Genomic DNA, 17,124 nt, shown 5'->3' with positions numbered 1-17,124 from the left:
AACAGTTGAGATTCACTCGGACATGGAGAGGGTCAGTCCATCGGGATGGCGATTTAGGGACTTGATGCTTCAGAACGGTGCAACGGTAGAGGCGATCCGAAGGGCAATAATAGATTACCTTAGCTTTAACGACAAGGGACAGCAAGCATTGCAACACTGTGGGAGGCACTGAAGGCTGTCTTGAGGGGTGAGGTGATGTTGCTTTCTTCTAGGGACAATAAGGCGAGGACTCAACTCAGGGGGGACTTGGAGCAGCGAGTGAGGGTGTTAGAGCGCTCACATAAACACACTGGTGCTCCTAGAATATGGCAAGAGCTCGAGAAGGTCCGAAAGCAGCTGAGGAGGTTGGACTGGGACAGGGCAGAGTATGCGGTAGTCCGCCTCAAACAAAAGTATTATGTAGGAAGTAACAAGTGCGGCAAGCTACTGGCGCGTAGGTTGAGAGCACAGCGTGCAGCGTCACTGATAAAAATGGTACGATTCCCCTCTGGGGCAGAGGCGCGCACGAGCGACCAAACAGCGCAGGCTTTTGCAGAATTCTATCGAAATCTGTACATGGCTGAGAAGCCCGGTGACTTAGCCCCAGAATCCTTCCTAGATGACATAGCAATCACTCCTTTGTCTGTGACAGAATTAGCCTTGTTAGATCTTTTAAGTAGCCTGGCCCTGCAGACTTGCGAAAAGGCGCAAGGAGCGGACTGTTGTAAGTGGTGGCGGCTGGGAGCTGGACCTGGGCGCAGTTCCGGACAGAGCGGCGCATACTGACCGGCCTTGGAAAGTGACCTGGGAGGTCCTGCGGAGCTGATCTGGTGAGGTTATATCTGCGATTGCTCGGTTGCAGACCGGGAAGTCACCTGGCCCGATGGTTTTTCTGTGCTTTTTTATAAATCCTTCTGTGCAGAACTTGTTCCCGTTCTTGTGCGACTTTTTAACTCCTTTTGTCAAACGGGTGTGCTTTCGCCTAGTATGTTAGACGCTACTATCGTTGTTATCCCGAAACCGGGGAAGGACCCCGAGGAATGCGCCTCGTACAGGCCGATCTCCCTCCTGAATATCGATGCCAAAGTGTTCACTGGCATTTTGGCACACCGTCTCAACTATTATATGCCGGGGCTTGTGGACCCCGACCAGTCGGGATTTATACCTCATAGACAGTGCAGCAATAATACCAAGCGATTGCTCCATCTCTTGGACAAAACTGAACGTTCCCGTAGGGCGGCGCTCTTCCTGTCTATTGACGCTGAGAAAGCCTTTGATAGGGTTCGCTGTCCATACCTGTTCAGGGTGCTCGAACGCTTTGGACTGGGTTCAGGCTTTATGACATGGATTTGATGCACTTATCAAGAGCCTCAGGCAGCGGTCCGGGTTAATGGGACGCTCTCTTTGCCATTCGCCATCCAAAGAGGTACCAGGCGGGGTGTCCGCTTTCGCCCCTCCTGTTCGTGCTTTACATGGAGCCACTGGCACAGAGGCTCCTGGACAACCCTCAGATCACAGGTATGAGTTTTGGGGGGATGAGCATCTTATTTCACTATACGCAGTCATCCTTACTTAGGCGGAGCCCATGACCTCAATACCGGCGCTAATGGGTGTTATAGAGGAATTTGGGCAGGTTTCGGGGTTCCTAATGAACATGCTTAAATCGCAGGCTCTGGGCAAGTTTATCTCTGCGGAGCATGAAAGGGACCTGAAGGCCCATTTCCACTTTACATGGGCCTCTTCGGGGCTCCCATATTTGGGGACTGAGCTGGGCTCCACAGTCGCCAGTACAGCGAAGTTGAACTATTCGAAACTAATGCGAGAGGTGCAGCGCGACTTGGAGTCATGGAGGAGGCTTAAATTGTCCTGGCTGGGCAGGGTTGCGGCAGTGAAAATGACGATCCTACCACGTATACTTTATCTGTTCCAGGTGCTCCCGCTGGAACCCCCCCTGCGAACGATATCGTCCCTCCAAACGGCGGTCTTAAGATTTATATGGGAAGGGAAGGCGGCGCGGATATCACAGCAGGTTCTGTATCGTCCTAAGAGGGAGGGGGGGCTGGCGGTCCCCTGCCTCCTTCGATACTTTCAGGCAGCACAGTTAGGTTTCCTTTTGGAATGGAACCGACTGTCTTCTGAGAAGCATTGGTGCTTCATGGACCAGGCAGTTGCCGGCACTCACATATGGAAGGAACCCTGGCTTAGGCACCGTCGCAGGGCGCAGGGGTTGTATATATCACTGGTTACGGAGGTTACGATGAGAGCGTGGGATCGGGTGTCCGGCAGGGCGGGTTTGACGACCTTCCTGTCCCCAATGACTCTACTGGGCGTGAACCCCGATTTTGGCCCTGGCCAACAGCCGGAAGCACTGCGTCGGTGGTATGAGAGGGGCTGCAAAAGGGTGGGATACTTATTTGATGAGCAGGGGGTTATCCCCTTTGACCAGCAGAGGGAGCAATATGGCCTAATCGAGGCCGCCAGGATGATGTACTACCAAATAAGACACTCGGCCCTGCTTCTAGCCAATAGGATATTAATCGATAGGCCGTTAATCCAGTTTGAAAAATTGATTCTAATGAAAAAGGGTGATAAGCGTGTGGTTTCTGAACTCTATGTCCTCTTGCGGGGGAGGCCCGTTCAACCAAGACTAAGGGTCAATTGAGATGGGAGAAGGAACTAGAGAGGGAGCTATCGGAAGATGAGTGGGAGAGTGTTTTTTATAGGGCGCACCACACAGCTTATAACTCAGCAGGTACAGAGACAGCTTATAAAGTAGCCTCCTCCTGGTATTACACCCCAAACAGGATCCATACTTGGAATCATTGACAAATCTAGTCTTTGCTGGAAGGGGTTGGGGGCTCGCTTGTGCACTTACTATGGCATTGTCCCAAACTACACCGGTACTGAAAGGACATAATAGACACTGTGGAGAGGGCCTTTGACACTCAGATCCCTAGATTTCCTCCGTATATTTTGCTAGGTCTCCCCAACCCGCTCACTTTTCCCCTAAGATCTTTGAAGGGTCAGCAGATGGCCTTAGCCTTGAATGCTGCTGTACAGCTGTTGCTATCAGTGTGGGGGACAGAGCAGATCCCATCAACAGTCTCTTGGCTGCACAAGCTCTGGTTTATCCTTGTTATGGAAAAGCTTACCCTGACTTCACAGCTGCGGAGTGGGGACTTTAGGGAACTTTGGCAACCGTTTTTACGTATTCTATCTGGGGAGTTTTCAGAGCTGACATGTCCAACTTATTTGAGGGTTCTGAATTTGAATTGATTGCCGGGGAGGTCGCCTACGAGGGGATGTTTATACTGGGCTAGAACTATATGGTAATATAGCCTGAGATCGTTTGATTAATGCATTGGCAACCAACAGTGGGGAAACATAGTTGTGTTAAACATTTAATCTTCTTCTTTTTTATTGTTTCGCATGGAATAAGCTAACTATGTGCCTTTTGGCAATACTGTGATGTATTAGATGTGCGATGTTTTATAATTGAAAAAATGTATTAAACACATTTGATCCATAAAACATACCCTCTGATCTATTCTGGAGTACAGCTGAATTGTTCATATGCATTAATTGCTAGTTTCCAATTGAGCCGTTACCAATGGCATTGATTTAAATTTGTACTAGTTTTTGGCAAATTTGGAATGATGCAACTATCATAATGCCCGTTAACCTACTGTAACGTTTCTTCTGTGCAAGATTAATGTCCATTAGAGTGAGTGATGTTCATACATGCATACCTGGCCAACTTACAACATGCTTTCAGAACTGATCAATCCTACACGTGTGGTGTATGTGCAATGAGCATATCATTCCTGTTTCCTGGAAGTCAAGAGACAGATGTATGCTGCAAGAGTGCATGGACAATGCACTGTTGCCACAGTCAGACAATCATAGCATTCTCTGGGTACTGCAAAACACTGACATAGACTGAGGTATATGCATAGAGTTAATTATGGAAATGTGCAGTGTTAATTAACAGTACAAGTCCAGGATCAGTGCACAGAACACTAAGCTTACAATAAAGAAGCATTTTTTTTAGGTGCAGGGTTTGACAGCGCAGTTGTCAAACAAACTATTGTGAACATTGTACATATTGTGTACATATTGTGTGGACTTTTTGTCCAAAAATGTAAACCACTGCTGTTTTTTTAGCAGACTCTTTAAGCCACTGTCTTGGGACTTTGTCAGACACGTGTTGGCTCTAACGAGTGGATTAGTCATCTCTCACCTAATGCAATTGGCTCTCCGAGTGTACCCTTCCATCTCCATTCAAATGCTTGCACTGAACTGCATGAGGCTCAACGCTACAGCCCAGTCTCTAGGGGTCTGCTCCTGCTGTATTCTTTTGCACATTAAACGTAAAACATTTGTCTTTGCCAATACATGTTAAACCCTCTAGTGGGTTTTTGTTTTGGCCTACCAGATGGCATAGACGTACAGGAAGACACCACACAGTTTCAAACAAGTGTCACCATTTCTCTTGCTCAAAGAGAGGGCACCTGGGAACAAGCCAACACCACAGCACCTAGGCAGACCTGGACTCTATGGGTAAAATGACTGAAGGTTGTGGAGAGGAAATAAGCAAGATACAAGTGGTTTGATGACACAGATTGTGGAATGTAATTGACTTGCTTGCGGTGCATCACTCAAGGCTGATGTAGAAAAGGAATTGCTCGCCAGGCTGCACATAAATACAAATACACACAATACTGATAAAGCATTGCAATGTGACATAACATTTGCAACACTAGAGCACAGCCATCATAATCAGAGTAATGCAGTTAAACTAATTTTCCTTGACTCCCTGTTTCACACTACCTTTCCTCTCTTCAAATGTTTCTAATTTCCAAATGGTCATTTTTTCAACCATTTTCAAAGCTAATGGTTTAGTTCACTGCATCATCCACTTGCAAGCCTTTCCCCCAATCTCGATTCCAGCGATTTTCTCTGTGGCTTATTACCTTACCCAAGATCCATCTCATTGCACTAAAGACCATTCTTCCTCATTTCTCACTGCTACACACTAAAATTCTCTCCTTCCCTACATCATGTGCCTTGATAATTAGCTATCCTTTCGGAATGGTCTTAAAATGCTCCTTTTTTTCGACCTACATTTCCTTAGCAAAACGTGATTTCTTCCCGCTCTCAGCCAATCCTGCAGTGCCAGGAAAACATTTATAGTGACAGTGCAGTTTACAAGTGGAATAGCATTGAACAGCCAGCACATCTACGCCATCAACAAATTTACAACACAAAATCTACACAAAATTAACTCACCTCTGCACGTTCCAGGGCAAGTTCCAAAACTTGTTGCTAAAAGATAAAGCAGGAACACTCTTCAACACAAAGAAGGCATGATAAGAAAGTCCTAACGAGAAAGGGACGCTGTTCAATATTACAAAGGGCGAAACCTCACAGAGGATTTAAAAGGTTTGCATCTAATGATCAAGCTATTAATTATTCATTAAATCGTGTTGAATCCAACTAAGGTGCTGCCAAAGTTGCTCATCACCCATTGGGATAATCTTAGAATAATAATGAATATTAAGAAAAAGGTAAACAATCATTAAGAAAGTCAACAGTTTTGGCTTTGATATTTTCAGACATGACAAAGGCACAAATTCACATCATATATTCTTAAAGATAAAGCAGCAACCATGCAGGCCAATGTACAAGGAGGAAAATAAACATCTAGATACACTTGAACACTAAGTCACCTGTGTTCATAAGGAAAATGTCACTTACCCAGTGTACATCTGTTCGTGGCATTAGTCGCTGCAGATTCACATGCTGTGCACATCCCGCCATCTGGTGTTGGGCTCGGAGTGTTACAAGTTGTTTTTCTTCGAAGAAGTCTTTTCGAGTCACGAGACCGAGGGACTCCTCCCATTTCGACTCCATTGCGCATGGGTGTCGACTCCATCTTAGATTGTTTTCCCCGCAGAGGGTGAGGTAGGAGTTGTGTATACTAGTAATAGTGCCCATGCAATGGAGTGAATACGTATGTACATAATGAAGTTTAAACTATTATATTTACAAATGTTCAAGATCAACTTCTAAACGGCTACAGGCTCCCGGGGAGGCGGGTAGGCGCATGTGAATCTGCAGCGACTAATGCCACAAACAGATGTACACAGGGTAAGTGACATTTTCTGTTCAATGGCATGTGTAGCTGCAGATACACATGCTGTGCATAGACTAGTAAGCAGTTATCTCCCCAAAAGCGGTGGTTCAGCCTGTAGGAGTTGAAGTTGTTTGAAACAATGTTCGTAGTACAGCTTGACCTACTGTGGCCTGTTGTGCAGTTAACACATCTACACAGTAGTGTTTGGTAAATGTATGAGGCGTAGACCATGTTGCTGCCTTACATATTTCAGTCATTGGAATATTTCCTAGAAAGGCCATGGTAGCACCTTTCTTTCTGGTTGAGTGTGCCTTTGGTGTAATAGGCAGTTCTCTCTTTGCTTTAAGATAGCAGGTTTGAATACACTTAACTATCCATCTAGCAATGCCTTGTTTAGAAATTGGATTTCCTGTATGAGGTTTTTGGAAAGCAATAAATAATTGTTTTGTTTTTCGAATTAGTTTTATTCTGTCAATGTAGTACATTAGCGCTCTTTTGATGTCTAATGTATGTAGTGCTCTTTCAGCTACAGAATCTGGCTGTGGGAAGAACACTGGTAGTTCTACCGTTTGATTCAAGTGGAACGGTGATATAACCTTTGGTAAAAATTTTGGATTTGTCCGTAGAACTACTTTATGCTTGTGTATTTGAATAAATGGTTCTTGTATGGTAAATGCTCACTCTTCTTAGAGATGTGATGGCAATCAAAAATGCAACTTTCCATGTTAAGTATTGCATTTCACAAGAGTGCATGGGCTCAAAAGGTGGACCCATGAGTCGTGTTAAGACAATGTTGAGGTTCCATGAAGGAACTGGTGGTGTTCTTGGTGGTATAATTCTCTTTAGGCCTTCCATAAACGCTTTTATGACTGGTATCCTAAATAATGAAGTTGAGTGCGTAATTTGCAGGTAAGCTGAAATTGCGGTAAGATGTATCTTTATGGAAGAGAAAGCTAGCTTTGACTTTTGCAAATGAAGTAAGTATCCTACTATATCTTTGGCAGATGCGTGTAAGGGTTGAATTTGATTATTATGGCAGTAATAAACAAATCTTTTCCACTTATTTGCATAGCAGTGTCTAGTGGTAGGTTTTCTAGCTTGTCTTATGACCTCCATACATTCTTGTGTGAGGTCTAAGTGTCCGAATTCTAGGATTTCAGGAATCAAATTGCTAGATTCAGCGCTGCTGAATTTGGATGTCTGATCTGTTGTTTGTGTTGTGTTAACAGATCTGGTCTGTTTGGTAGTTTGACATGAGGCACTACTGAGAGGTCTAGTAGTGTTGTGTACCAAGGTTGTCTTGCCCATGTTGGTGCTATTAGTATGAGTTTGAGTTTGTTTTGACTCAATTTGTTTACTAGATATGGAATGAGTGGGAGAGGGGGAAAAGCGTAAGCAAATATCCCTGACCAGCTCATCCATAACGCATTGCCCTGAGACTGATCTTGTGGGTACCTGGATGCGAAGTTTTGGCATTTTGCGTTTTCCTTTGTTGCAAATAGATCTATTTGTGGTGTTCCCCAATTCTGGAAGTAAGTGTTTAGTATTTGTTGGTGAATCTCCCATTTGTGGATCTGTTGGTGATCCCGAGAGAGATTGTCTGCTAACTGGTTCTGAATTCCTGGAATAAATTGTGCTATTAGGCGAATGTGGTTGTGAATCGCCCAATGCCATAATTTCTGTGTCAGAAGACACAACTGTGTTGAGTGTGTCCCTCCCTGTTTGTTTAGGTAATACATTGTTGTCATGTTGTCTGTTTTGACAAGAATGTGTTTGTGGCTTATTATGGGTTGAAATGCTTTCAGCGCTAGAAATACTGCTAATAGTTCTAAGTGATTTATGTGAAACTGTTTTTGCTGTATGTCCCATTGTCCTTGGATGCTGTGTTGATTGAGGTGTGCTCCCCACCCGGTCATGGAGGCATCTGTTGTTATCACGTATTGTGGCACTGGGTCTTGGAAAGGCCGCCCTTGGTTTAAATTTATACTGTTCCACCATTGAAGCGAGATGTATGTTTGGCGGTCTATCAACACCAGATCTAGAAGTTGACCCTGTGCTTGTGACCATTGTGATGCTAGGCACTGTTGTAAGGGCCGCATGTGCAACCTTGCGTTTGGGACAATGGCTATGCATGAAGACATCATGCCTAGTAGTTTCATCACCATTTTTACTTGTATCTTTTGTTTTGGATACATGGCCTGTATTACATTGTGAAATGTCTGAACTCTTTGTGGACTTGGAGTGGCAATCCCTTTTGCTGTATTGATTGTCGCCCCTAAGTATTGCTGTGTTTGACACAGCAGAAGGTGCGACTTTCTGTAGTTGATTGAGAAACCTAGTTTGTGGAGGATTTCTATGACCTATTTTGTGTGTTGTGAACACCGTTTTAGCATGTTGGTTTTGATTAACCAATTGTCTAGGTACGGGAACACATGTATTTGCTGCCTTCTGATATGTGCAGCTACTACTGCTAGGCATTTTGTAAAAACTCTTGGCGCAGTTGTTATTCCGAATGGCAACACTTTGAATTGGTAATGTACCCTTTGGAATACAAACCTTAGGTACTTTCTGTGTGAAGGATGTATTGGTATATGGAAATATGCATCCTTTAGGTCTAGTGTTGTCATGTAGTCTTGTTGTTTGAGCAGTGGGATTACGTCTTGTAATGTGACCATGTGGAAGTGATCTGATTTGATGTAGGTATTTAATGTTCTGAGATCTAGTATAGGTCTTAGACTCTTGTCTTTTTTGGGTATCAGAAAGTACAGGGAGTAAACTCCTGTGTTTTTCTGTTGCTTTGGCACTAATTCTATTGCTTCTTTCTGTAGCAATGCCTGAACTTCTAGTCCTAGAAGATCTATATGTTGTTTTAACATATTGTGTGTTTTTGGTGGTACGTTTGGAGGGAATTTGAGAAATTCTATGCAATAACCATGCTGGATAATTGCTAAGACCCAAGTGTCTGTTGTTATTTCCTCCCAATGTTTGTAAAACTTGGTTAGTCTCCCCCCCACAGGTGTTATGTGTTGGGGATTTGTGACTTTGAAGTCACTGTTTGTTTGGAGGAGTTTTGGGACTTTGGAACATTCCTCTATTCTTTTGAAATTGTCCCCCTCTATACTGTCCCCGAAAACCTCCTTGCTGATACTGGCTCTGGTAAGTGGGCCTTGTTTGTGAGGTTGTGGCTTCTGTGCTTTGCCCTCGAAACCCCCCTCTAAATTGTGTCTTTCGAAATGTGCCTCTGCTCTGTGGGGAGTAGAGTGCGCCCATGGCTTTGGCCGTATCAGTGTCTTTTTCAAGTTTTTCGATCGCAGTGTCCACCTCCGGCCCAAACAACTGCTGTCCGTTGAATGGCATATTCAGCACAGCTTGCTGTATCTCTGGTTTAAATCCTGATGTACGCAGCCATGCATGTCTCCTTATTGTTACTGCTGTGTTGACAGTTCTAGCAGCTGTGTCTGCAGCATCCATTGCTGACCGTATCTGATTGTTGGAGATACTCTGTCCTTCTTCTACTACTTGCTGCGCTCTTTTTTGGAACTCCTTGGGTAAATGTTCAATAAAGTGTTGCATTTCATCCCAATGGGCCCTATCATATCTGGCTAACAAAGCTTGTGAATTTGCAATACGCCACTGGTTTGCTGCCTGTGCCGCCACCCTTTTGCCTGCAGCATCGAATTTGCGACTTTCTTTATCTGGAGGTGGTGCATCTCCTGAAGTATGTGAGTTGGCTCTTTTGCGCGCTGCTCCTACTACAACAGAGTCTGGTGTTAGCTGTTGTGTAATGTACACTGGGTCTGTTGGTGGCGGTTTATATTTTTTATCTACTCTTGGAGTAATGGCTCTTCCTTTAACAGGCTCCTCAAACACTTGTTTGGAGTGTGTTAGCATTCCGGGTAGCATAGGAAGACTCTGATACTGGCTGTGTGTGGACGACAGTGTATTAAAAAGAAAGTCGTCTTCAATGGGCTCTGCATGAAGGCTGACATTATGAAATGCCGCTGCTCTCGACACCACCTGTGCGTAGCCTGTAGTATCCTCTGGTGGCGACGGTCTAGCTGGATAGCATTCAGGACTATTATCTGACACTGGTGCGTCATAAAGGTCCCATGCGTCAGGGTCATCTTGACTCATTCCTGTATGAGTTGGGGATTGCATCATTGGTGGAGTGGCTACCGGTGATGGTTGCGGAGAGTGTTGTGGGGATGGTGGCGGTGTTACTTGTTTAGCCACCTTTGCCTGTGGCTGTTTGTCCTTTTCTTGGAAGGCAAGTTTGCGTTTCATTTTGATTGGAGGAACAGTGCTGATCTTCCCTGTATCTTTTTGAATATGGAGCCTTCTTTGTGTGTAATCTGGCTCCATTGTCTCTAATTCCTGTCCAAATTTATGTGTCTTCATTTGTGAGGACAGTCCTTGTTCCTCTGAATAGGAACTTGTTTTCGGTTCCGAGGCCGGATGTTTCGGTACCGAAACCTTTTCGGCCGCTTTTCGGTTCTGACGAAACCTTCTTTACTTTCGGCGTCGTGCTCTCTCGGTGCCGACCCATTTCGGTGCCGCTGTCTCGGTGCCCAACCTGCTCGGAGCCACTATCTCGGGCCCGAGATTGCTGTGTGCCGGTATCTCGACCGGAGTCGGATGACTTCGACACCAGCGTGCCCTTTTTCGGTGCCGATGATCGGTCACCTATTTTTCGGGTTAAGCCATGGCCTGTTGGCGGTGGCGTCCCCTGGGCTTTAGCGGTCTTCTCGTGAGTCTTTTGTTTCGACGTCTTACTCACGGTTTTCACCGTTTCTTCGGGATCGATCTCCTCCGAGTCCGAATCGTGGGTGGAGAATGTTTCTTCATCCTCCTCGAAATGCCCTTGTCCTGTCGGCGTCGACGCCATTTGCAGTCTTCTTGCTCTTCGGTCTCTGAGTGTCTTCCTGGACCGAAATGCTCGACAGGCCTCACAAGTATCTTCCTTGTGTTCTGGCGACAAACACAAGTTACAGACCAGATGTTGATCTGTATATGGATACTTGTTATAGCATCAGCCTTGAAGAGACACGTGGCCGGGCCGACCAGGCCCCGACGGGGGAATCGAAAAAACCCCGAAGGGCCACCGGAGCTCTTCGAAAATCGGTGTCGATCTGTTGTAACTAACCCGATACCGAACGCAAACAATACCGACGATTTTTCCGAGATTCTAACTAACTTTCCGACCCGAAACACGGAGCGAAAAGGAACACGTCCGAACCCGATGGCGGAAAAAAAACAATCTAAGATGGAGTCGACGTCCATGTGCAATGGAGTCGAAATGGGAGGAGTCCCTCGGTCTCGTGACTCGAAAAGACTTCTTCGAAGAAAAACAACTTGTAACACTCCGAGCCCAACACCAGATGGCGGGATGTGCACAGCATGTGTATCTGCAGCTACACATGCCATCGAACATATATATATACAGGCACACAAGAATGCAAATACAGGTATTCATTCAGCTAGCTAACACACATACATTTGCATGTGGACAAATGGGTGAATGAATATGAAGGTAATTCCTGAAGTGTGGTGTCCTGTTTCTGGGGATGGTTTCTGGAGCACTGGCTCCAAACATTAAGTATTTTGCACATTTACAAAAACTGCTTTAAAGAATGTACTGTATTGAAATCTGGAGTAACGTACCCAGTTCTCAGACCTTACTGGCATACTTCCCCATAACAGAGGCCACACGTGAAATACTGTGTTAGTCATGGAGTTTATAGGCCTTTGTAACTTATCCAACGAGGAGCCCTCATCTGGAGTGGGGTGTCCATTTATGTAACCCCCATATTATTGAGATTATGCTATCTGCTGAGTGCCTGCATAATATTAACAAATAATCTTCCCAAGCAGTATTCAATTGGCCATTCCCTGGGTAGGGGGCACGCAGTGTTTTGAACACTGCACTGTATGAGTGTTACTAAAGGTATGCATCAAAGACTACTAAATGCATGCTGCACTGATTTTTAAAGAGTATGTGCACACCAAATTTTCATATGCGGGCACTGGCTCCTTTAAAATCATGGACCAGTGACATAACGGGCCGCCATAAGTAAATGGTGGCACACTGAAACTTCACGTCAGCAGTATTTCGTGGGTACACTACCAAGCACCAAGAAAAACAATGACATTTTAATACTGTTCACATTCCTGAGAGTCACTTGTGTGAGGTTTTTTGTCAAAGTGGCCAGGGTGAGTCAGTGACTTATCAGTAGTATCCGTGGAGGATACTGATGTCCACCCTTGGTGTCCCATATTCTTCGGTTCACAGCACTCCCCCTTGCACTAGTTTATTAACAACTGTTGGGAGAACAGTACAACGTTTTTTAAGACCTCCAAAAACCTACCTCTCAAAAGTAACTTGAAACTTTGTAATCTTCTCTACATATGCTTATCAAGAACAAGTGGAATTATCATACACGACAGCACAATACACAACAGAAACGACTCTGAATTCTAATGGCTGAGATGTGAACACATTTTAAACTAGATACGCCTCATAAAAATGTACACACACAATTATTTTAACTATGTTCAGCTAGAAGGCGGGACTGGCTCCTTTCTGACAAAGATTAACAATGTTCCTTACAGGATTTGGATTAGAATGTCCTGTCATCTCCAGGATCTGTTCTACTTTTCCAGTTAACCGTTCCTCGGTTTGGTATCTGGTGTGAGGAAGTGCTTTGTCATAAGTAGCCCATAGAATATACTTTGAGAATCAGGTGCTTGAGCAGATAATACAAGATTCCCTTTCTGTGTTGCCACCAGTAAATAATGTGTGTGTGCGCGCACTTATGACTGTGTGTTCTGCTTAACTGAAAAAAGTGGACACATAACTTGAGATAAAGAACAAAAAGAAGGAAATATAGCTCCACCAACATAAACGAGTATGTGGTTTCTTACCATTGTGCAAGACGCCAGACACAAAGAGGATGCCCGATTTCTGTCACTTGCTAGGCAGCAGATAGGCAACCATAGTTGTTTGCTGAGGTTTATTGAACTGTGTGATAAAAAAAATAAACTACCAATTAAGGATTCCGAGGAAGAGAAGCAATAAGAAACATATAATGCTGGGTCGCATCGCTGCAGTAGCTCTTTGAACTTTTATATTGTGATCTGCCATAATTTCGCCACCCCATCATTCAGGGGACAGTCATGTTCTCTGAAAGGGAAGTCTCTTATATTTGCACTCAGAATGTAGGTAGTGAAGATGTGGGAAACATGGATCTCTTCTAATCATGGCAGCTCACAAATATTGATCTACTACGAGTACACTGAAGACAATCACACATCAGAAGAGGAGGGAATAAATCTAGATTTGCATAGGTTTTAAACTGCCTGTTGGACATGGTAAGAAAGGGGCATTTACAAGGCCAAGTGATATCAACTTACCTCATCCCAAGCCCTGCTCTACGTGATACTGAGAGGAGCAAGCACACATACTTTGTTGGGAGGGGAGGGCGTAGAGATTAGAGCAGGGAGCTAGCATTAGGAAACAAATAAACAATGAAGGCAGTGTCACTGAAGTACAAGAAAGATAGAAGAATGCTCATACAAAAAGTGTGGGGAAAAAAGGATATCATGTTTTGCTACGTCCTTACTTGCCCTTTACTTGTGTGCAGACGTGTTTGGCTGTCTGTTCATCTATTTGTGATCATCCATTAGGCTATCTGTGGATTGAACATGCCCAATGTATTGAGATGTATAGTGTGTTGGATATTTGGATTTACCTCCCTTGTGTTCCAAACAGAGGGAGGATCACTGCGACATTCCAGGAAACACATTTGAGACTGAGGTGTTTTAGGACTGGCTCTTCGGAGAAAAGTAGGTATGAGGGCCATTTAAACATATGGCTAATCTGTGTCAGAAGTTTTAGTTAGTTTTTCCTGCTCGAGGTCTTGAACAACTAACTACCTGTCGTATGGATACAACTCTGCTATCTTAGTTTTAAAAGAGTTTCCTGTAAGTGTTTGAGTTTATCATTGTTTCATGTTTAGTCTGATGCTAATGTCAAGTTGCTGCATTAGTGGTCTGTGCAAACCTAAAGTAAGTATTGTTTAGGACAGTGAAGTAGGTAAATCTGTGCTAAGTGTAGTACTGTTCTGGTAACATACTGTGCCCTTTGTCCTCTGTTCCCTTGCTTCACTATCCCACTATATCTATCTTAATATCGAAGGTCTTTCTTCACAGCAGCATGTGGGTTTTCTAAGCTACTTTATTTGATGTTGGTTTACCGAGAGCCTCCTTTATTTTTAACATGACCACAGATGACAATTTTCCAATTCGAAACTGAACTGGTGTGGTCGCTCACTGGTCTTTTTGGATGGTCAATGTGGTAGGCTTTCCAGAGCAAACTTTGTTGTGTACTTGACAGTCTGATCTTGAAATGCTGCATTCAAGTGGGTGGGTGGCACCAGGTAGTTTCCTGTGTAGCAATCCAGCATTCTACAAAGGGATGGGAGTTGGGACAAAGACAGACTGTGCTGAGGTTGGGGGAGTGTGGTGTGGGGTGGAATGGAGGTTGTGAGATAAGAAACTGAGGGGGTGGAGATAGTGAGATACAGAGATACAGAGATTTAGGGGTGAGAGAAAGGAAAAGGGTTTAGAGATGGAATTGGTGAAAAGAGATTATGTTTCGGAGGGGGTGGAGATAGGAGGTGTTACTGGGAACTGTGAAAGGTTGTTTAGTAAAGGCATGTCAGAGAATGAAAAATTTCCTAGCTATCATAACAAAAAGTTTCAATTCTATTAAGGACTCAGAGTCGAGGATTATGCATATCTATCTCCACTTTATTTAATAGAAACCGAACATTCAGCAATAAAACTTCTACACCCATGACAGCTTGGGAATTGGAGTACGTTAACAAACAATAAAAACATGTATTTAGAACCAATCAGGAACAGGCAGTCCATAACATAGTCCATTGTTTGTGTCTCCTCCTCCTCTTTTGTTGTGCGAGCCAGGCTGACAATTATCGTTAGGATCTGAAACAGTGAAGCAAGATACTTAAGAAGAAAGAATACAATTTGAAAAGGAACAAGGTATTTGAAACTTTGAAAGGAATTTCCTATAGAAATGACTATCAAGTTAACAGTTGTATATGGCAGTACAATCAAACATATTCGACATATGAATGCTGAAACATAATGAGAAATTACTTACTAAATACGGGGAGGGAGTCTCTAAATTTACAGTATTGATGAGGGGATTAGGGTGGGATACACCTCACTTCCGAGTCCTTAATAGAGTTGAAACTTTCTGTTACAATAGCTAGGAATTTTTTCATTCTATGTCAGGATCGGAGAAGAGGATTATGCTTGTTCAAAGCTTGTCCACAACTAATTGAGCAATATCTAAAACTGGTTTAAAATAAAACGTCTTAAAAGAAGAGTCCGAAAACCAGTCTGCTGCATTCATGATATCTTCCAAACGAGCACCTAAGCTAAATGCTTTAAAAGCCATAGCTCCACAAGTGGAGTGATAACTGTAGGAAGTTGGCTCTGTATGTGCTATTTCAAAGTAAGGAATAGCATGCACAGAGTCCAAGGGTTCCCCTTAGAGGTAAAATAGTGGTAAAAAGAGATAATACTAATGCTCTATTTTGTGGTAGTGTGGTCGAGCAGTAGGCTTATCCAAGGAGTAGTGTTAAGCATTTGTTGTACATACACACAGGCAATAAATGAGGAACACACACTCAGAGACAAATCCAGCCAATAGGTTTTGTTATAGAAAAATATATTTTCTTAGTTTATTTTAAGAACCACAGGTTCAAATTTTACATGTGATAGCTCATTTGAAAGGTATTGCGGGTAAGTACTCTAGGAACTTTGAATCATTACTTTAGCATGTATACTTTTCACATAAAACACAATAAGCTGTTTTAAAAGTGGACACCGTGCAATTTTCACAGTTCCTGGGGGAGGTAAGTTATTGTTAGTTTTCACAGGTAAGTAAGTCACTTACAGTTTTCAGTTTTTGGTCCAAGGTAGCCCACCGTTGGGGGTTCAGAGCAACCCCAAAGTTATCACACCAGCAGCTCAGGGCCGGTCAGGTGCAAAGGTCAAAGAGGTGCCCAAAACACATAGGCTTCAATGGAGAGAAGGGGGTGCCCCGGTTCCAGTCTGCCAGCAGGTAAGTACCCGCGTCTTCGGAGGGCAGACCAGGGGGGTTTTGTAGGGCACCGGGGGGGACACAAAGTAGCACAGAAAGTACACCCCCAGCAGCGCGGGGCGGCCGGGTGCAGTGTGCAAACACGCGTCGGGTTTCCTTCCGTTTTCAATGGGAGACCAAGGGGTCTCTTCAGCGATGCAGGCAGGCAAGGGGGGGGCTCCTCAGGGTAGCCACCACCTGGGCAAGGGAGAGGGCCTCCTGGGGGTCACTCCTGCACAGAAGGTCTGTTTCTTTAGGGGCTGGGGGCTGCGGGTGCAGGGTCTTTTCCAGCCGTCGGGAAATGGAGTTCAGACAGTCGCGGTCAGGGGGAGCCTGGGGATTCCCTCTGCAGGCGTCGCTGTGGGGGCTCAGGGGGGACAACTTTGGTTACTCACAGTCTGTAAGGAAATGCCTCCTTGGCATGGTTGCCCCCTGACTTTTTGCCTTTGCTGATGCTATGTTTACAATTGAAAGTGTGCTGAGGCCTGCTAACCAGGCCCCAGCCCCAGTGTTCTTTCCCTAACCTGTACTTTTGTATCCACAATTGGCAGACCCTGGCATCCAGATAAGTCCCTTGTAATTGGTACTTCTAGTACCAAGGGCCCTGATGCCAAGGAAGGTCTCTAAGGGCTGCAGCATGTCTTATGCCACCCTGGAGACCTCTCACTCAGCACAGACACACTGCCTACCAGCTTGTGTGTGCTAGTAAGGACAAAACGAGTAAGTCGACATGGCACTCCCCTCAGGGTGCCATGCCAGCCTCTCACTGCCTATGCAGTATAGATAAGACACCCCTCTAGCAGGCCTTACAGCCCTAAGGCAGGGTGCACTATACCATAGG

General features: G+C 44.6%; 1 protein-coding gene across 7 annotated transcripts in view; it reads right to left on the bottom strand.

Annotated features, from left to right (window-relative positions):
* The window catches only part of SUPT20H (SPT20 homolog, SAGA complex component), a 566,651-nt gene that overhangs the window by 438,207 nt on the left and 111,320 nt on the right, over window positions 1-17,124 (bottom strand). For all 7 annotated transcript variants that reach the window (XM_069205513.1, XM_069205509.1, XM_069205512.1 and 4 more), the window contains 2 exons: window positions 13,037-13,133; window positions 5,269-5,304 (listed from right to left, as the gene is read on the bottom strand). In XM_069205513.1, the coding sequence (XP_069061614.1) occupies window positions 5,269-5,304; window positions 13,037-13,039 (39 nt within the window). In that variant the 5' untranslated portion in view covers window positions 13,040-13,133. The remainder of the gene's footprint in view (window positions 1-5,268; window positions 5,305-13,036; window positions 13,134-17,124) is intronic.

Source organism: Pleurodeles waltl, chromosome 8, assembly GCF_031143425.1.
Source record: "Pleurodeles waltl isolate 20211129_DDA chromosome 8, aPleWal1.hap1.20221129, whole genome shotgun sequence".
Classification (NCBI taxonomy): domain Eukaryota; kingdom Metazoa; phylum Chordata; class Amphibia; order Caudata; family Salamandridae; genus Pleurodeles; species Pleurodeles waltl.
This window is presented reverse-complemented; position numbering and strand designations above follow the sequence as displayed.